General features: G+C 35.5%; 1 protein-coding gene and 1 long non-coding RNA gene across 4 annotated transcripts; one reads left to right on the plus strand and one right to left on the minus strand.

Annotated features, from left to right (window-relative positions):
* Window positions 1–2,186: 2,186 nt before the first annotated feature.
* LOC107777268 (uncharacterized) lies at window positions 2,187–3,995 on the minus strand. The gene is made up of 2 exons (XR_001646158.2): window positions 3,817–3,995; window positions 2,187–2,493 (listed from the first exon to the last, which is right to left on the minus strand). It is a non-coding gene; the product is annotated as an uncharacterized LOC107777268 (long non-coding RNA).
* Window positions 3,996–4,787: 792 nt separating this feature from the next.
* On the plus strand, window positions 4,788–18,302 carry LOC107777284 (calmodulin-binding transcription activator 3-like). Of its 3 annotated transcripts, none has more exons than XM_016597284.2 (13): window positions 4,788–5,171; window positions 5,675–5,794; window positions 7,968–8,083; window positions 8,276–8,364; window positions 9,465–9,507; window positions 11,330–11,537; window positions 11,692–11,805; window positions 11,938–12,245; window positions 14,334–14,897; window positions 15,255–15,955; window positions 16,249–16,828; window positions 16,954–17,280; window positions 18,035–18,302. In XM_016597284.2, the coding sequence occupies exons 1-13, from the start codon at window positions 5,132–5,134 to the stop codon at window positions 18,146–18,148; spliced, it is 3,324 nt and encodes a 1,107-aa protein (XP_016452770.1). In that variant the 5' UTR covers window positions 4,788–5,131; the 3' UTR covers window positions 18,149–18,302. The 3 variants fall into 3 exon arrangements, with proteins under 3 accessions (XP_016452770.1, XP_016452774.1, XP_016452780.1); XM_016597288.2 differs by having other exon boundaries at window positions 11,941–12,245; XM_016597294.2 differs by having other exon boundaries at window positions 12,001–12,245.
* Window positions 18,303–21,555: the final 3,253 nt, after the last annotated feature.

Raw genomic sequence — 21,555 nt, forward strand, 5'->3', positions numbered from 1 at the left:
TCACTGTTTTACCAAAAAAAAAAATATTATCAAAATAATAGTGACTTTTACATGGTTATCTAGGCAGAGTACCCATCTATATTTATAAAACTTATCCCTTAAAATATTACATAAAATAATTAAAGTAATATTTTAGAAAAAGTAAAAAGTAAAAAAGGCGCGTCATATATTGCATAATTCACTTACTACTAAAGTATACAACAATATAAATAATCGAATCAGTTGTTAAAATAACATAGCAAAAGCATAAAAGTAGACGTACCACTAAAACTCTTATGACTATTTTGGTAGTTCAAATATTTAGGATTTAAATCTTACTTGATATTATCTAAAATAAGCACGAAAAGATATTAGCTTTTCCTTCCGATAAACATAATAATAAAAGCCAAACACTCATTAGGATTATTCTAGATGTTAAGATGTATTACAGAAACCTACGGCCATTACAATTTTTAGAAACAAAAATTGATGTCACTAACATATAGGTGACAAAAAGGAAATGATAAAAACTAATTATCAAAAATCACACAATTACAATAAGCATGATCGAGTTTCCACATTCAAGAAGTATGCACCTTCATGTAAACTTAGTTTGATTACAACTTTTATCATAATACTTATTTTTAATGACACCTAATATTTTGGACACTCGGGGTGATTTCCAGTGTACTGATGATAGTCTTGAAAAATTAAATATCGCATTTTTTATTTTAGATTGGATAAGAAGAGAATTATATGTGGTTGGTAAAAAAATTACTATTACATTAATTGGACGTTATAGGGACATGAGAAAATAATATATAGGTGCAATTGTCTTCAAAAATATCGACGGCAAGTATATACTTTTCCCAGCCAAATATAAAATAAATCATGCATAAAAATTTAAAAAATAAAAATTAATTTATCAAAATGAAGAGTTGTCGAGATGTCATCATTTTAATGTACATTTTAGAATTTTAAATATTAGACTGATATATGCTCATCTTACAATTGCTAAAAGAGATAACACTTGCTCAACAAGCATATGATAATGTCATTTTCGCTAAAAGTATTGGTTTGATGTATATGAAGATTTGCATCACTATTATATGCCTACTACTTTAGTTGTCCTTTAATTTGCTAATTGCATTTTTTAGTCCATTGTCTAGGCTCATCTTGATAACTATGCTTGGAATTAGTTTTGTTAATTGGCTAAGTCTGTAAGTTTACTATTAATTAATAAAATCCCCACACCCCCACCCACCAAACCCAACCACATTTTACTCATATAATTTTAGAAGATCTCATAATAATTTTGTAAATAGGGTTTTTTTTCTAACTTTTGTAACATGAACCCGCCACTAAAGATAAATTAGGATTATATATGAAATATAGCACACGGACTATCCTTTTCTTTGGGTCAATGTGGGAAGAACAAACTCCAACTTAATAAATAAATATGATATAAATAAAGCTAACAAAGAATTGAACTAAGGAGCTTCCAAATGTTAGACCCGTGTCTGGGCTTGCGTACTGTTGGTGAACGTACACTTTGATGTAAAACAAATAACTTTTGTCTTGATATTACCTGTGACTCACGACTACTAGCTCTTATAGTTCCTTATCTCCATATAAAATCTTTTTCAGATGTGCTCATTCTATACAAACATTTAGTTAATAATTCTGCTACTCATTCTGATAATTTCGATAGAGATATAAATGTCCATTATATATGCTAATCTGTGAGTGTCACTTTAAGTGCACAAAAAGTGACATAGTCGGGGTAAAGCTTCATTGTAGCGTAAATTATCAAAAGGATTAGGTATAGCTTTGTTTGGTTCTTTGCATGTACTTTGGTAGCGTGAAAATATATGTAGCAACTCCTTTGGGAGGGTGTTACTTACGAAACAAATCTAATTTACAACTTATAACATTAAAAAGATATTAGTTTTAAAAACAATTCAGAATAATTTAGTAGTGAAAATAGGCTCATGCGATAAGGTTCAAAGTGCAATATTTTTTATTTTTTTTTGAAATACACTTCATAATTTTTCTTTTAAAATGAAATACAGTGTCAAAATATCAACATAAGGTGATATAACCCTTATTGAATAATCAACACGTTAAAGCAACTTCCTAACAAAATTATAATTTCATTCAACATCACTGCAAGTTTGTATTGTACATAAATTTCAAACTATCAGGTATAAAAAAGAAAACTAGTTTTCTCCTTTGTACATAATTATAAGACAAAGTGTAAATTCAGTATATTACAAGACTTGAGTTATTAACACACCCTAAAACAACAAAACAAGTTATCAAATTCAAGTTACAAGATTTTGGTTTTAAGATCAAACAAGCCTCCAAATAACATACATAAGTGTGACATATATATATCATGTACATGCCCCAAAACTATACAAAACCAAGGTGCATATGCAAATGTGATCTCCATAATTGCTTTTAAAAAGACTACTTCATAAGGCCGTCTTCAATTTTCATCCCGTATATTACCTACGATAGAAAATAACTTTCGCTAAGCATAAAGCTTAGTGGCGTATAAACTTTGGGCTTGGAGTCATTAAATTTTTCAATTTCCCATTTTTAGTTACAAGTAGCTCAAATTTAACATAATTTAAAACAAGTGAACTAATATATCAAAAGTATCAAATATCAAACCTTGAAGTGTTTTCAAATATCAATAACAATGTTCAAGAGTCGAGAAAGCGTATACTATCAATCCAAGAGAGTTTGCCAAATATCCATTTTTCACCCAATATGTACGTCGTGCCATCACACTAAGCATAATCAGATATCAAGATGGGTCGAAGCCCCAAATCAAGTAAGGTCAAAACCCAATAGTCAAGAGAATCAAGAGCCATATTAAAAATGACTTCCTAGTTCGTACTTAACACGGACAAGCTCTATAATTTAAAACGAACTACAAATCCAAAGTCAAGATGACAAAAGATCCAAATCAAGAGGCATGCCAAGATGAGTGACAAAGTCACTGCCACGAGAAGGACAAAGTCCCAACAAGAATGCAAAATGATCAAGCAAATCCGTACGAGTGGGTGATTTAGCGAATACCTTACAATACTTGATATAACACAAATACAACGATATAAATTAAAGAAAATAAATAAAATCTCAAGTTATTTCAAACAATTCCAGCAAGAAAAAATAGTACAAAATTTATACACAAACCTTGGTGTTTTACCACAAAACAGTTCAACCACACCTTGAGGACAATCGAATCGTCTACGCCATAGACAAACTAAATCCGTCCACTTCCTCAAACACTTTCCCTTAGATTTTACAAGGGTATATATATACCTTAAATACATAATCAATATCTATGTAAGTTCAGTGATTTAACTTGTCAAACTAAACATGATATTGGTGAAAATTGCCCAAAACTTTTGAAACAGAAATTCTGGACAATATCACTGTCTTGTGTTATGACTCAGTTTTGAAGATGAAAAAGACAAACTAGACTGTATGATCTTCACTACAGTTGTAGATATATGTCTTAGCGTTTCAGAACATCTTGAATCACCCCAATATCAGTTTCGTATAAAAAATTATGCTAAAATTACTAACAGTAGTACAAAGAGTATTTTTAAAACTGAAAATCTGGACAGCACCTGCCTTGTATTTTATAACTCTTTTCGGGTAAATACAAGCAAAACTAAATTTTGGTTCCTGAATAAGAGTTATAGATCTATGAAATAGCTTTCCAGAAAGTCTTAGATCACTTAAAACAGAGCTCTATACAAAAAGATATGAAGAAAATACTAATAGTTATCTAGTGTAAAAACGGGTTTAGTAACTTACCACAAAAGAGAAGAGCAACTTGAGCTTCACCAAGAACGAGTTTTGCTGGTTGGTTTAGTGGAAATTTTTGATGGTTTTCATGAAATTTTTCAGGTGATAAGAAGGAGAGAGGGTAGGGGTTTTCTTTGTCTTGAAAGAATGAATTATGAGAAGAGATTATGGAAAATCAAGTCAACCAAAGTAATAGCTAAACTTTGGAGAAATATGAAAGACGTGACTGCCCAACCTACTAAATATCTCTAGATAAATACAAAAGGGTGGCAGCCAAAAACCTTAATAATATATTGTATTTAATAACAATTCATCAAAATAATATTAAGTGTTACACATAGCAACACCATGTAACTTCTTTGTCAATATTAACACAACATAAAGTAAAGAATTTTCATGTATTGTCAATTTCACTTTTAGGAAGTGCGAAATAAAATATATCCTCATTATAAAGATGCTCAATCGAAAATGCAAATATTAGTAAAAATTTAGGGTGTTACAATATAGGTTTATATAACTACAAGACAAATTCAACATTCTTGGATCTCTTGTCGAACTACATCCTTTTCTATTTAATATGGATACCTTTAGTACAAATTTACCTAAGCGTTTGTATTATTTTCTTTTGTCACTTGCATTAAAGTAGTGCTTCCATTGGCAAACCAATTAGAGAAAATAAAGTAATTGTGATTTACAAATATGAAATATCTTATTTTTTCAATGTATTACATTTGCAGTGTATATTTATCACCATCTACATAATTAACGCGACGAATTTAATGCAAAAGTGTGTGACATCTAAAAATAATATTATTAGTAACAATACTAGATAAGTGTTGCCCGGGTACACCCTCACTAGTATATAGAATATGAGTTAGTTACACCCAATCTAAATTCCCGCAGGAAATAAAGTTGCCAATAAGAAATACACTATACATATAGTATTACGTATTTACTGTCCAAAAATCACGTTAAACATTGACCCAATTCTTATGAGTAGTACCTGTCTGAACTCAAAACTGTATTCCATTTCGGCGGCCCCTTTTGCTCCAATACCCCAACCCCTTCAAACACCCCCCCCCCCCCCAAACCTCGCACCTTCCATTAACCACCTTTCTCCGTTGTTTCCTATTTTCTCTTTTAATCACCTCTTTAACCCATCTGCAGTTACTCTCTTTCTTTCTTTTTGACCAAACCCCAGTTCAGCTTGAGAATTTCTTTTACCAACCCCAGTTCTCGAAAATCTTTTCTTTGGTTAATTCAATTGCTGATTCAAGATTTTAAGTAGTGTTTAGATCGGAGCTAGTTGTTTGTGTATGTGTTCATGGCTGACAGTAGGCGTTATGGTCTTAATGCTCAATTAGGTCAGTAATTTTTGGGTAAATTGCTTTGGCTTTATTAGATGCATTAAATTGTTATTGATTTTATTCATATTAGTTAATTTCCTTGCATATGAAGTTCTTGAGTTGTGATAGAGCTTTGGTTCACAAGAATCCAACAGGCATAACTTTAAGTGAAAAAGCATTAGGTGATTGATTAATCTTGGTATTTTTTTACCCCCAAAAGCCAAAACTACTAATATTGTCACTCTCCCAACATGGTATCGCTGGATATTGTCATAGAAGAGAACATGAAAAGAGTAAGCTAAGATTAAAAAGACACTTTAGAGCTAGGAACACTAGTGAAGAGATCAAATATTGATTAGAAAGTTACTAGATGCATAGCGGCTTTTCTTTGAGCAGGTTTACCATAATTTTCTGTATTAGTTTGTCTAGCATACTGTTTGGCTTTTAAGTGTATCTCCTGTGACTGGAGGATTGGTTGGTCTTGGTTCACGTATGTTGAGAAAGTTTGTGGTTGAATGCAGATATTGATCAGATACTCTTAGAAGCACAACATAGATGGCTACGCCCTGCTGAAATTTGCGAAATTCTTAAAAACTATCAGAAGTTCCGGATTGCTCCAGAGCCTCCAAATAGGCCTCCAAGTATGATCATTAGCTGAATATCTTTTTTCTCTTAAAACGTGATCGGTGTAGTTTTTGAATAGAGTTCTTCTTTTCCTTTGCTACACACTCTTCCTTGATGGTGAATTATCCTGTGTGCTATCTATATCTATGTGTATGTGTCTGGGAGGAAATGTAGTTATGTCACATATGCATGTCTCTGCGTGTACCTGGGGAGACATGCTCAACTTTTTTCTCCTCTAGTTTACTCTTCCTCCTTCCTACTCTCAGATATAGGCTATTTGTTAAATGCATGTTTAAAATACTTGTTGACATCATTTTTAGCGCCAATTACTAGATTCCAATGTGTAGTCTTTTTATGCACAATGTTTTCTCTGTATAACTTTATTTCACTTATGTGTTTCCCCCTTCTTTAGACCTCTGCTTAGATGCTTTACTGCTTGTTTTATCTAATTAGTTTTCCTCAGATCACCCTCGGTAAAAAGGACATGTTCCTGTGCCATAAAGCCTAAACTCAACGCCCTTCCACCTCCTTGTATAGTAATTGTTGCTGCCCAACGCACACGCAAGTATACGCAGTCGATAAGTAATAAAATAGCAAGTAGAGCATCGTTCCCACGAGGGCTTGTTATCAACTATTAACTAGATTAAACGATCTTAATTATCGAACAAGAATTAAAACCAAAAGAGCTTGAATCCAAACTAACTAAAACAAAAAAGAAAACAAAGAATGAACTCTAGACAAAAGAAGAGCAGATTCTTATGTTTTCAATGTGATGAAGCCTATTCAAGTCAATCTAGCGCCTATGTTCCTATGGAATTAGAGTTAACAAGAACGCTTTTGTAATTCCTGTATAATGACTAAGCAAGATTATTATGTTATATCCTTATCCTAATTGCGAAGTCATTCTCTGAGGCCAAGATCAGAAACTTGCTCTACTCAATCCTATGTGCTTTTAGAATTCTCTCTCCCTAGTTCAACCCTAATTCGTAGATAGTATTCAATTGGTGATAAAAAAATCAGATAATTAACCACAAGATTGAGTAAATAAACTAATATGATTATCAAGAAACCAAAATCAATATTCAAACAACAATAGACATGAAGGAACTATAACACTAGAACGTAAAGTCTAGCTCCACATAGACATGGTAGCCAAACGACAAATCATCCCAAAAAACATAAAAACTCCAGGTTTGGAGGAAGAAAAGATGAACTTGAAGCTCCACGACCGTTCCTTACTCTCCCTCGGTTAAAAGTTGTGTAAAAATCGAGTTTAGGGTGTAATTATAGGTGTAGGAGATGTTTTGGTCCAATCTCAACTCAAATTGGAAAACCTGGAGCGCACGTCTTCTGTGCTCGCAGAACGCGAGAACCTTGATGTCCACCTCTAAGCTTCTTTTGAGCAGGTCTGGTGATGGGGCTCACGATGGCTTCGCTTCACTGGATTGCAGGATCTCTCAACACATTTGGAGGCCAAGCCTGCTCGCGAAGCGAGCCAGGCTGACGTCTTCTTTTCAGCTTATTTTCTCTTATGCCTTCAACTCCAATTTGTGCCGAAAAACTCCCTTTTTATGCCGCTTTCATCCAAAATCACTCGTACACATATAAAGCACGTAATGAGCTCAAAATACACCAATAATTGTTCAAACCACAACAAATATTCACAAGATACGGGCGGAAATGCACTAAATATATGAACTTCTAGCCGAATATTAGTAACTTCTTGAAAATTGCTTACAAACATCTTCTTTTTTTAGTTTCCCCTGTCAATATAACTCTCATGGGCCTGCCGGTTGATTTTAAGACTGTTAGTTTGTCTCACGTATGTGTAAGTACCGTCATCTTACGTAATCAAGATTATGTTCTACGTACTCTTTTCCCCGCTTTTAGGACTTCTTGAGTCTATTTACTGGATGATGGGTAATGTTTGGAAGCTGCTAAGCCTAAGTCTGATGTGATGATATGTAATTATCAGGATTAACCTGCGTGAGAATCACCTATTAATTAACTGATGGCATGATAGTGATAAATAAGTTTACATTTCTTCATTAAACTTGTTTTCACAGCTGCTTCACCAGCTCGTATATGGCTTTTTATGTTTGTATAGCTTTTGAGAGTATGTAGCTATTCCTGGAATCCACAACGTTTTTATTGTATTTTATTTTAAGTTGACTTGTATGGCCCTTCCAGGTGGTTCACTGTTTCTTTTTGATCGGAAGGTTTTGCGGTATTTTCGCAAAGATGGCCATAGCTGGAGAAAGAAAAAAGATGGGAAGACTGTGAAGGAGGCTCACGAGAGGCTCAAGGTAAAACTGATGGGAACCTTATGGTTGTGCAGAAGCCTATTAAATTTATATGTCCTTGATTTGAAAATGTTAGTTTGGGATTGAGGCGTACTTGTTGCACTTAATTCGAATGCTAGACATTCACGGAATTATCATTCTATTAGGGCTTTGTTCTTGTATTACGAAGCTGATCAGAAATTAATGTTCTTACAGGCTGGAAGCATTGATGTATTGCACTGCTACTATGCCCATGGAGAAGAGAATGAGAATTTCCAAAGGCGCAGCTATTGGATGCTCGAAGAGTAAGTGAAGAGATATAATATTTGTTTTAGCACACGGATTTGCTATTATAGGTGTATTGCTCTAACCTTGGAGCTAAAAGTCAATCCAGACTTTTATTCATGTCTAACAATTATGATCAAGTTAGACATCTTTAATTAACATTTACATGCTAATTGCAAGTTAGGTTGGTAGGAGTTTAGGTTGTTCATCCCTATAATAATAGGAATACTGTTATGACACTGTAAAATTATTTGTTATTATGCTTGATGGGTGTCACTTCTATATGATATTTGGCTTGCCTTTTTGCTTTCGATATTTTGCATGATCTAGGTGATTAGATGCTTTTGAATGTTGAGAGGTCATTATTCCTTTAAAAGGTTGACAGATGATGGATGATTAATCTATTAAAGGGTATTTTATGCACACTTTGGATCTAGACCAAATAATCTTATCTTTGTTGAATAGCATGTACTCCTTATTGAAAAGTTCAAAACGTTAGAGAGGGACACATTTATTTGTTTATTTTAAGTCCTGTCACAAATGTTTTTATTTATGGATGGCGGTGAGACTTGATCCAGGACTTTTGCTTGCTCTAGTGCCATGTTGAATAGTATGAACTTTTTCGTCTGAAAGCTTAAATGGTTAGATAGGGGACACTTATTAATTTATTTTAAATATTTATATCTTGTATATTTTCTTAAATCATAAATAGCATGGGCTAGCAAGAAAGGTGTTACGATTCCATTAAAAATTCTGTCGGATAAATGACACAGTATAACTTGATCAATTCATTCAGGGATGTTTTATGCACATTTTGCATCTTTATACTAATAATTTTCCTGTTATATATTGTTTTGAATCTTGAATAGCATGGACTAAAATGCTATCTTGTCTACAAGTTAGGTATCGAGCTCTCATACTTGAATAGATAAGCTAAAACTGTCAAAAGAATCTGCAATTAAGTTTACTGTAGTCTCACTGCTGTCGCTGTCAACCAACGTGCCTAGAAGTTAGTTTTGGTTTGCACATCACTCACTTCATTTTCTAACCATCATTGTTTCTTCTAACCATTGCTTAGCATCCTCATTCCTTTTTTTTTTTTCCGGGAACACTTATGCAGGGAAATGTCACATATTGTTCTTGTCCACTACAGGGAAGTTAAGGTATATGCTTGCCATCCTTAACTCTTTTCCATTTTGCTTCTTTTCTTTGACTTTTTGTTCTTTCTTCAACAGTTGGTATAATACTCCCTCCGTTCCAATTTATGTGAACCTGTTTGACTGGGCACGGAGTTTAAGAAAAAATGAAGACTTTTGGAATTTGTGGTCCTAAACAATTCAAAAAGGGACCCAGAGTATTTGTGTGGTTATAAAAGCTTCTCATTAAGGGTAGAATTCTAAGTTTAAGCAAAATTATTTCCAAATTTAGAAAGGGGTCATTCTTTTTGGAATGGACCAAAAAGGAAATAGGTTCACATAAACTGGAACGGAGGTAGTAGTCAACTTACAGCTTAGAAGTGGTTATATTTCCTTTTCCCCGGTTGCCCAAGGCAGCATAGTATAGAAGAAATTTGTATGAGATGATTTAAGGGCACAATTTCAAATATCTATATTATATTAAAAGCACGAAGACCCTTAGCGAAATGTTGCTCACCTTTTTTACCCTTAAAAAATATACTTCACATTGGACAAAACAGTAATTTAGTTATTTTCCTAAATTTTAGGACTTCAAAATTATTTAAAATTTTAGTTATTAAATTTTTCCTTATTTGACATATGTATCTCTTTGTATAACGATATTAGATGCACTAAATCTCCTTTTATAAATAAACTACTACTATTATTTATGAGTTTGAGATCATTAATGAATCTACTATTTCTATTCTTAAATAAAGAAAGTTCAATGTAAAATCTATATGAATGGAAAATATTTAAAGCCTACGAACACCAGGGCTTCCAAAAATCCTACCCAATCTGGTGGCTATTCACCTAAATATAAAAATTTACCAGGGAAAGTTTTTTCTTTTTCCATTGATTCCAACAAATGGCTCAATGTAGTTTTTCATATATTAAGTTATTTATATTAGTTGATAAATCTTTGAGAAATTGTGATAAAAGAATATGGATTAACAAATATCCATAATTTTAAGATTTAATATTAGGCCACACAAATAATAATATTTTTTAAAAGATATGTTCAAAGGATATTCTTTGCAAATTCACGTGAAATCGATAGATTAAATCCTTATGTAAAGTTGAATGATGTAAAGTTGAATGACCTTTTAACCTTAAAAACGGAAGTCCAAAATCATCGCCATTTAAGTTTTAACTTTATTAGAACAATAATTGGAACTATAAATTGCGCGTTAATCAGTAATTATATACTCACATCATTTGTCCAAAATTATCATTTAAATTTTCCCTAACATTTCCAATTTTTTAATTAATTAAATTTTGTGCATTTAATCCTTACTTATGTGAATTGTATATAAATTTTTAATGTTGAATATATTATATACATTTTTTTATTATTTGAATTATGTAAACTTTTATTTTGTAACTCATACACAACTTTAATATAATATTTATATAATTATTTTAAACATATCATCAAAAGATGTAATACACGCGCAAAGCGCGTACCCTAAGATTAGTAATAATGAAATAAATAAAGTAGCTACAAAATGATTTGCATTGTAAGGAGACCTTGTCATGTTCAAACAATTTTTGGAACCAGCTGGTGCATATCCATTTGTGATGTTAGTAAGGCATCTTAACATCAGAGTTGTTTACTGCTTGTAATTGAAACGTGTTCAGAAGTTCCTAACCTTTATTTGAGAGATTCATCTTGACCTCAGTAAAGTAACGCGAGTCTTTGTTGGTCCAACATTTTATTTTAAGAAAGTGAAACTGAATTCATCATTAAAATAAATTTCCTCATTTTACTGTAAATAGATTTGATTGTCATGTTCTTTTCCTTCTGCAGGGTAACAGGACAAATTTTAGCCGTACCAGAGAACCTCAAGAAGCTGCTCCTCGTTTCCAAGAAACTGATGAAGATGTACACAGCTCTGAGGTGGACAGTTCTGCATCTACAAAATTTTATCCAAATGATTACCAAGTGAACTCACAAGTCACTGACACGACCAGTCTTAGCAGTGTGCAGGCCTCAGAATATGAGGATGCTGAATCAGGTATTTTGTTTAATCACATGTTTCTGTACCAGGCTTCAGAATAAACTGCTCTGGTACATTGGGAGATATTTTAGACTTGTCATCTATGGATTGAGCTTTCCATTTCTCTAAGAACTTTTTAATTAATTTTTGTTTGGAACCACAAACTCACCAGCGTACAATCAACATCCAACTTCTGGATTTCACTCATTTCTTGATGCTCAGCCAAGTATGACGCAGAAAGCTGGAGAGGGCCTTGCTGTACCTTATCATCCGATTCCCTTCTCAAGTAATTGATTCTTGTCCTTCTATTTTCATTTGTTATTAGCATTTGTTGCTTCTCTTAAAAATGCTTTCCAAATAGTTCAGTGCTTATATGAATGTGGTGTGACAAATCCGAAAATCTTGTTTGTTTATTTAGCAGATGATCATCAAGTACAGTTTGCAGGAAGTTCTGATATGGATTTCTTCTCGATCGCACCAGGAAATAAGAGTGGAAACACAGCAAATACATATATACCCAGCAGGAACCTTGACTTCCCATCATGGGAGACAACTTCAGTTAATAATCCTGCTGCATATCAGTCTTACCATTTCCAGCCTTCTAGCCAGTCAGGTGCAAATAATATGACACATGAACAAGGAAACACTAAAACGGGTCAAGTATTCTTAAATGACTTCAAAAGACAGGAACGTCAGAACCGCATTGACGGCCTGGGAGACTGGCAGGTAAATAATGCTAAAGGAGTTCACTTGTGCATCATTATTTTGTAATAAATTTTGCCTTTCAATTTCATGCACATTGCATTGTTATATCTTTGAGGGAGAGGACGAAAATTAGCCCCTGCATGCATATTCTGAAGTTTTCCTTGCAATTATCATGTAGTCCGTCATCACAAGTACTGCTTTAGTCTGCACGACCAATTAAAAACATGGCTTAAGCTACATGACCAGATGCTCTGGAAATTTAATATCCATGACTTAATATAGGAGTTAGGACTGATAAGGGCAAGCAGTAGCAATAGGAGGAGCATGCCAATTTATTATCTCTGGACCTTGTTTCTTTTGACGGCATTCAGCGGAAAAGCCTTCTAGCAGTCATACAGAACTCTAAGGGCCTGTTGGGCATAAATACTTGTTTGGCCTTAAATATTTGCAAATACCAACTTTAAATATATGAACTTCAAGTGAGATATTGAAATAGTGGTTCGAGGTGTATTTCAAGTAAAATATTGGTTTTCACTCACAAATTTTTGACATTTTTTTCCAAGTAAGTTCATGTCCAGACATAACTTCAGCTTCCACAAACTATTTTTCCGGCTTCAACTTAAAAAAAGAACACCTTTTTTTTTTCCAACTTCCAACTCAAATATTGTCTAAATGCCAGTAAGGGAACTGGGGCCTTGCCATCCTTCATTTGCGGCGAGGTTCCGGCTTTGTCTGTCGACAGCTGAATGTTTCGATCTGGTTTGATTCATGATCACATCTCCAAACTTATCCCGTGGGCTTTAGCGGAGAATTTTCATCTCTTTGAAAGAAATTTGAAAGCATCATAAAATCCTTATTGTGTATGTCTTATGGTTCCATTTGATGTCCTATTTATAAGTGAAAACATAAAGGTGGCGAGTATATCCCCTTCAATCAATCAATCAACTGCACTAGAGAGGGAAAAAAGAAGAAGAAAAGTTGATAAATACTGCTTTGACAGACAGAATTTATGTGGGCATTAGAAGCCCAAGCAAAGCTCAATAAAATGCCAAGCTGTTTTTTGATAATGTGATTAAGCAGTTACCACTAACGGTATTGAGTTTGTTTCACTAGAGAATTAGTTATTTTTTTCTAGAAGAGAGCTTTCTATTGCATTTAAACTTCAATCATTTGTGGTGCTCACGACCTCACGTCACTTCCGCTTCCAAACTCTTGTGAACTTTACTATCTTGATGTAGTGGAAAGCAGTTCTTATAACTTGTCGGTGATTTTGTAAGGATTTGTATCAATTAGTCTCCTAAATTGAAGTCCATGGTAGCCATCTTGTGGAAAGAAAGAAGTAAGCTCTTATTCTTAGTTTTTGGTGCACCCTTGAGCTTCCTGTCTGTATAGAATATCGGGTAGCATTTGTACAGAACATATTATTGCATAGGTACTCTACTTCTTGCTATACGTCATGTATACGAGAGTTTTTCCCACGTTAATTGAATTATTAACTTTATTAAAAGAAATTGAGCCGCCCGTTTGTGGTCTTCTTTCTGATTCTCGAGTCTGACAGATGTTGAATATAGTAGATTTTGGAAGTACGGCACACGATTTCTACAAGAAAGACATCACAGGGGAAGAGGGATGAGACATGACATAATTGGTGTGTGTCATGCACTTTCCGGGAGGAAGTGGTCTTGGGCTATTCACGGGGATTTTAGACACGGACTTACAAGTTAATGTGTGTAATAAGTTGCCTGCAAAGAAAAGGTGCATAAAAGGAATTTTTGTGCATGTTGGGAGGAGGAAAGTACATATTAATCCACTTGCTTTTGCAAATGTTGGTTTTTTCAGGAAAAACTGCAAACTAAGCACATGCTTTTGGAAAGCTTTTCTTTGCCGCAATAATTCTCTCTCTCAAGTGCTTTGAGAATCTCTTAGTTATTTGATGTAATTGTTTTTAGTATAAATTATTGATTTTTTGCTGAACCAGCACTATGATAAATTGGCGATGACTGATATTTAAAATCAGCAGGACATTTATTTCCTGTTTGCATGTAAACTAAGTACAGTGATGTTGGCTAGGTTTTCTTATTAACTGAAGTTGTCAACTTTGAGATGCAGACTTCTGAAGGTGATGCTGCATTTATATCGAAGTGGTCCATGGATCAGAAGTTGCATCCGGATTTGGCATCTGATCATACCATCAGGTCTAGTGCTGCATATAATGTAGAACTTCACAATTCCTTAGAGGCTTCTCATATACTTCCTTCCCACCAAGATAAACATCCAATGCAGAATGAACTTCCATCACAACTTTCAGATCCAAATGTTGGAGGCTCTCTAAATGCTGATTTAGATCACAATCTAAGCATAGGGGTCAGAACCGATCATTCATCTTTAAAACAACCTTTGTTAGATGGCGTCTTGAGAGAAGGTTTAAAGAAGCTTGATAGCTTTGACCGGTGGATGAGTAAGGAACTTGAAGATGTAAGTGAGCCACATATGCAATCCAATTCTAGTTCCTATTGGGATAATGTCGGAGATGACGATGGAGTTGATAATTCCACAATTGCTTCGCAAGTGCAGTTAGACACCTACATGCTAAGTCCTTCACTCTCCCAAGATCAGTTCTTTAGCATTATTGATTTCTCACCAAGCTGGGCATTTGCTGGGTCAGAAATTAAGGTGAACTTTTTATTATCTATCCTGCACATTCCACATTGTAAAGCCAGGGTTCTGTTTAAGATTTTTAATGTCTCAACTCTTTTTTTTATTGCTCTAAAATAATCTGATCTTCCATTCAACAACAACAACAACAACCCAATATAATCCCACTAGTGGGGTCTGGGGAGGGTAGTGTGTACGCAGACCTTACCCCTACCCTGGGGTAGAGAGGCTGTTTCCGATAGACCCTCGGCTCCCTCCCTCCAAGAACTCCCTACCTTGCTCTTGGGTGACTCGAACTCACAACCTCTTGGTTGAAAGTGGAGGGTGATCTTCCATTCATGTATGGGTAATAACTCTTGGTTGTTTTGTTAACAGGTTCTCATCACTGGGAAGTTTTTGAAATCCCAGCCAGAAGTGGAGAAGTGTAGTTGGGCATGCATGTTTGGTGAGTTGGAAGTTCCAGCAGAAGTAATAGCTGATGGTGTTCTACGCTGCCATACACCTATTCAAAAGGCGGGAAGGGTTCCATTTTATATAACATGTTGCAATAGGTTGGCATGTAGTGAAGTAAGAGAATTTGAATTTCGGGTTACTGAGGGCCAAGATGCTGATGTTGCAAATGCAAATAGTTGCAGCTCCAGTGAAAGTCTTCTTCATATGAGATTCGGAAAATTATTATCTTTGGAATCCACTGTTTCCCTAAGTTCTCCACCTCGCAGTGAGGATGATGTTTCCCATGTGTGCAGTAAAATCAATTCATTGCTAAATGAGGATGACAATGAGTGGGAAGAAATGTTGAACCTTACTTATGAGAACAACTTTATGGCGGAGAAGGTAAAAGACCAGCTCCTACAAAAGCTTCTAAAAGAGAAGTTGCGTGTTTGGCTCCTCCAAAAGGTTGCTGAAGGCGGGAAAGGCCCTAATGTACTGGACGAGGGTGGTCAAGGAGTCCTACATTTTGCAGCCGCTCTTGGTTATGACTGGGCTATACCACCTACTATAGCTGCAGGTGTAAGTGTCAATTTCCGAGATGTGAATGGATGGACTGCACTCCATTGGGCAGCATCATATGGAAGGTAATTTGTCAGATTTTTGTCCCTTTTTATCATCAACTGTCTTCTGATACATTTTCTAGTTTTGCCTTTTCATGTACTTTTGTGGTGGCTTTCACCAACTTTAATGGACACAAGGATATTAGAACTTGCAAATAGTTGAATTCTGTGCTCTTCAATTTTAGTGGATTCAAATATTTTTGATAAATAGGATGATGAGATGGCTTTCATCAAATGTTGCTCGAATACTGATTAGCTCCCTCCTTTTTCTTTTTCTTTTTTCCTATTTGATGTATCTTGAAAATTTGCAACGTCAGAGAGCGGACAGTGGGTTTCCTCATCTCCTTAGGTGCAGCTCCTGGAGCATTGACAGATCCTACTCCTAAACATCCTTCAGGAAGAACACCTGCTGACTTGGCTTCTAGCAATGGACATAAAGGAATTGCTGGTTATTTAGCAGAGTCTTCCTTAAGCTTCCACCTTTCTTCTCTCGAGTTGAAGGAAATGAAGCAGGGTGAGAATGTGCAACCCTTTGGAGAGGCTGTTCAAACAGTTTCTGAACGGTCAGCTACGCCAGCTTGGGATGGTGACTGGCCACATGGAGTCTCATTGAAGGATTCTCTAGCTGCTGTTCGTAATGCAACTCAAGCAGCTGCTCGTATTCACCAAGTCTTCAGGGTGCAGTCGTTCCAGAGGAAACAGCTAAAAGAACACGGTGGCAGTGAATTTGGACTATCAGATGAGCATGCTCTCTCTCTTCTTGCTTTGAAGACAAACAAGGCTGGTCAACATGATGAGCCGGTACACACTGCTGCGGTGCGTATACAAAATAAATTTCGCAGTTGGAAGGGAAGAAGAGACTATCTTCTAATCCGCCAACGAATTATTAAAATTCAGGTATGGTACTTGCTTTTTGAACCTTTATGCATGCATAATGCATCTTTTTGCTAAATAATTTCTCAACACAACTTTGTCTTGTCATTTTTTCTTAGCCATTTTCTTTTTTCTTTGGTTGTTGAAAGGCTCATGTAAGAGGACACCAGGTAAGGAACAAATACAAAAACATAATATGGTCTGTGGGGATCTTAGAGAAGGTAATTTTGCGATGGAGGCGGAAAGGAAGTGGATTGCGTGGGTTTAAACCAGAAGCAACACTTACTGAAGGAAGCGACACGCAAGATCGACCAGTGCAGGAGGATGACTATGATTTTTTAAAAGAAGGCAGAAAGCAAACTGAGCAAAGGTTGCAGAAGGCTCTGGCAAGGGTAAAGTCGATGGTTCAATATCCTGAGGCCAGGGATCAATATCGAAGGCTGCTGAATGTTGTGTCCGACATGAAGGACACCACGGTAAGCATTGTTAGATTTCTGATGCTACACAAACGACATATGTTGATCCTGAAAATGCATTTCATTGTTTGGTGCAGTAATTACTTATCCAAATAGTGCAATATTTCTTTACCAAAATAAAAAAAGAAATCATCATTTGGTGCTTTTGATAGAGAGAGTGTAGCTGTATGTAAAATCTTCTTTTTTCATTAAGCTTCTAATTATTTTTTAATTGTGATGTTTAGTATCCATTTTAGATGCAATGGGTATTTCGACTTTTCTTCTTCTGCGCTCTCTGATTTATAATTAAGAAGTTAAATTGAATTCTTTCATTACCTTATTTAGAATGTAAATTTCTTCTTTGCTTTCACTCTTGGCGTCCAAGCGTAAGCAAAACTTCTTCCCACCCTGAATGGGTGAGAAGCTTTTTTTTTCTTGGGGGGGGGGGGGAGGATTGGTGTTTCGTGAAACGGTGAACATGGCCATGCATACCCTTGATAGGTGGTCAAGGTTTTATAGATGTTTCATGATATTTTTATCAACCAATTCTAATTTACACATCCAGCATCGTCAACCTTTCTTAGCATGGCTTTACCAGGTATAATTGGCAATTCACTTGGTGAGTTTGACAGTACTATTCAATACTCAAGTTTCTTTCAGTGTGAAACTTTCCTATTAGTAGCTGGATTTCAGGCTTGCATTTTTCAATGTGAATGGAGTTTTTATGGAAAGCAAGACACAAAATTTGACATGGTCATCTCTCTCTGTCATGCAGACTACGAGTGATGGTGCACCAAGCAACTCGGTGGAAGCAGCTGATTTCGGTGATGATTTGATCGATCTTGACGATCTATTGGACGACGACACTTTTATGTCTACAGCACCTTGAATTCTGTGTTAACAATATGTGTGAATTTGCATTTGTTACATGGCTATTAGAGTTGTATAAATAGGCTGCACTAACTAGTTTGTAAATCTGAAACCAGACCCATTGTGCAGAGTGACAAAGGTATTTGAGATTTAAAGGTAGTGCAGATTGTCAAGTTCTATCTCCCCCTACTCTCTCTATTCTTCAAATCCGATATGTTTGAAGTTGCCTTTTCGTTTTACATTGACAGTTGTCTTCTAGTGCTAGTACTATTTATTTATGTTATTTTCTTTTAAATCTGGAACCAGTTCTTGTATGCCTGATTGAAAAAGGAATTAAATGTTCATTCTCCATAGCTTGATCTCTCAAACCTAGGATGCAAACCTTGTAGTGTTTAGAGGGTGAAAAGTGTGAAAAGGAATTTACCATTTTTTTTGTTAAAATCTTTAGAAAGATTGTTTTGGTTTAAAAGTGCTTCAAGAGGCACCTTTTTCCTAAAATAACTTTTTGCGACACCCCAACAAATGACTAGATTATTCAGACATTTTTATGTACAATAAAAATGTACAAATTCATTCCTTGAAGATATTTTTCGAAATAATAATCAAATGCCAAGCGAGGGCCCTTGCCTTAGGCCCCCAAATATAAGGCCCAAAAAATATGAAGCACTACTATATTATCATATAATATATACTCCATAATTTATATTTATATAATTATTACATAAAAGATTTCAAATTTTAATAATTTTTAAAATTTGATAGGCGTTGGATTGAGTGAGTTAATAGGATAAATTTTTTTTACTAAATTAAATAATATATTTACCTTCTCATCAATTCTATTTTTCTTCCTTTATATATAGTCTTTTTTCATGTTTCTCGCGATTTTACTTTCTAATTTCAACTCAAATTTTCTAAATTAACTATTCCTCTTTGTCACATTTGATTGATCCACATAACAAAGATAGCCCCTCACTGACCAACCCTAAAAGAAAAAAAAATCTCCGGCAGAAAAGGAACCACGCGCCGTCATGCGCCACCGGAAGGAGTTTTCCGGCGGTCCACGCGCCGGCGCGTACCACTGTTTCCGGCCAGATTTTGGGAAAATTTCTTCAGAACAACCTCTTCTCCTCGCAAATCCGAGCCTACCCATCCAATTAAAATCAAATTCCGACCACTTTTATATTTTTCCGGTGTGAACAATGTGTTTTCTGGCATTTGAGTACTGCAGAACCTTTTCCGGCATCGTTTAGTACCGAAAAATACATCTTTCCTTCCTACACCCGATTTTCATCCACTGTGATTACTGATATACTATCCTTTCCTTTAAATTTTCTCTTAAACAAAAGTTATTTCTTATGGGGGAAAATATAATTTATGTTAACGCTGGTTTTAAATCTTTTGATATCACCAGATGGACATCCAACAGTGATACATGGTTCGATTGGGTGGAGAGAAGTCGCAATATGATGATACGCTCCACGTTAAGCAAAAAGACTATGGAATAGGTCTGTAAGGTGCTCAAAGAAACTTCTAATGACCAGAAGAATGTAGTACATAGATGGAAGAATAAGGACATATGTAATGATCCGACCGGTCATTTTGAGTATTACATCCCCGTTTCTCCATTTACTGCTCAATTTATGCTTTATAGTTGTTTTATGACTTATCGGGTTAGTTGGTTCGGGTCTGAAAGGATTTCGGAGTAAATTGAGACACTTAGTCTCATAATCTAAAACTTAAGTTGAAAAAGTTGACCGGATGTTGACTTATGTGTAAACGATGCCGGATTTGAATTTTGATGGTTCTGTTAACTCCGTTGGGTGATTTTGGACTTAGGAGCGTGTCCAGATTGTGATTTGAAGGTCCGTAGTGGAATTAGGCTTGAAATGACGAAAGTTTAATTTTTGGGAAGTTTGACCGGGGAGTTGACTTTTTGATATCGGGGTTGGAATCCGATTCTGAAAATTTTAATAGGTCCGTTATATCATTTATGACTTGTGTGCAAAATTTGAGGTCAATCGGACATGATTTGATAGGTTTCAGCATCGAATGTAGAAGTTGAAATTTTTAAGTTTCATTAAGCTTGAATTGGAGTATGATTCACGGTTTTAGCATTGTTTGACGTGATTTGAGATTTCGACTAAGTTCGTATGATGTTTTAGGACTTGTTGATATTTTTGGTTGAGGTCCCGGGGGCCTCGGGTGAGTTTCGGAAGGTTTACTCATCAATTTTGGACTTGGAGGATTGTTGAAGAATTTCTTGTGTCCAGCTCTGGTTTCCTTCTTCGCGTTCGCGAGAGAGGTCTCGCGTTCGCGAAAGGGGAACTGGAGGCAGGCAAAGTCGCATTCAATAAGGGTAAGGGCCAGTGTCGGGCCAGTGTCGCGAACGCGAGAGAGGAGACGCGTTCGCGAAGAAGAGTGAGGGCTGGGGTGGACGTCACGCGTTAGCCTACGCGTTCGCGAGTGAGGCATCGCATTCGCAGAGGCCTGGGATCCCTGGTCATCGCATTCGCGAGAGGACCCTCACGTTCCCGGAGAGTAAATTTTTGGCAGCACATTTTTGTGCTTCGCGAACGCGAGGCAAGGGTCGCGTTCACGAAGAAGAAACCACTGGACATAAAGTTTAAGTTCTGAAAATGGGACTTCGTCCAATTTTTTATTTTTACCGATTTGGAGCTCGGAGAGAGGCGAGTTTTGGGAGATTTTCAAGAAAAATTACGGAGTAAGTGTTCTTAACTCAATATTGGTTAAATTACCCGAATCCATAGTTGTTTTTAACATCTAATGGGTGAATTAAGTTGGAAAATTTAGAAAAACCTCTTGGTTTAATTTGAAGAGTTGAGGGTCGAGTTGATGTCGGAATTAGGTAAAATTGGTATGGTTAGACTCGTGGTTTAATGAGATTTCAGATTTTGTAACTTTTGTCGGGTTTTGAGACATGGGCACCACAGGCGATTTTTGAGATAAATTTCGGATTTTTGTTGGAAAATTTATATTTTCATATGGAATTTGTTTCTATAATTTGTATTGACTGAATCGAATTAATTGTGACTAGATTCGAGCCGATCGACATCGAAAAATCGAGGGAAAGGCACTCTTATTGACTTATTGAGCTTGGCTTGAGATAAGTGGCTTATCTAACCATGTGTGGGGGAAATTCCCTTAGGATTTGATATTGTTGTATCATTTTATGATATGTGAGCACCATGTACGCGAGGTGACGAGTGCGTACAGGGGCTAAATTTGGAAATATCGGTTCTTGCTGAGTAGTCTTCTTTTAAATTCTTTAACCGAGTTGCTTTAGTATATGTAGTGATCATGTTTAGTTTAGTATCATATTTCTACGTGCCCTAACTCTTACTTGCAAGATGTGTAACATGCTTAGTTGAAATACCTCTTATTTGATTTGATTTAAATCTTTAACTG

The sequence above is a fragment of the Nicotiana tabacum genome, chromosome 13 (assembly GCF_000715075.1).
Source record: "Nicotiana tabacum cultivar K326 chromosome 13, ASM71507v2, whole genome shotgun sequence".
Taxonomy (NCBI): Eukaryota; Viridiplantae; Streptophyta; class Magnoliopsida; order Solanales; family Solanaceae; genus Nicotiana; species Nicotiana tabacum.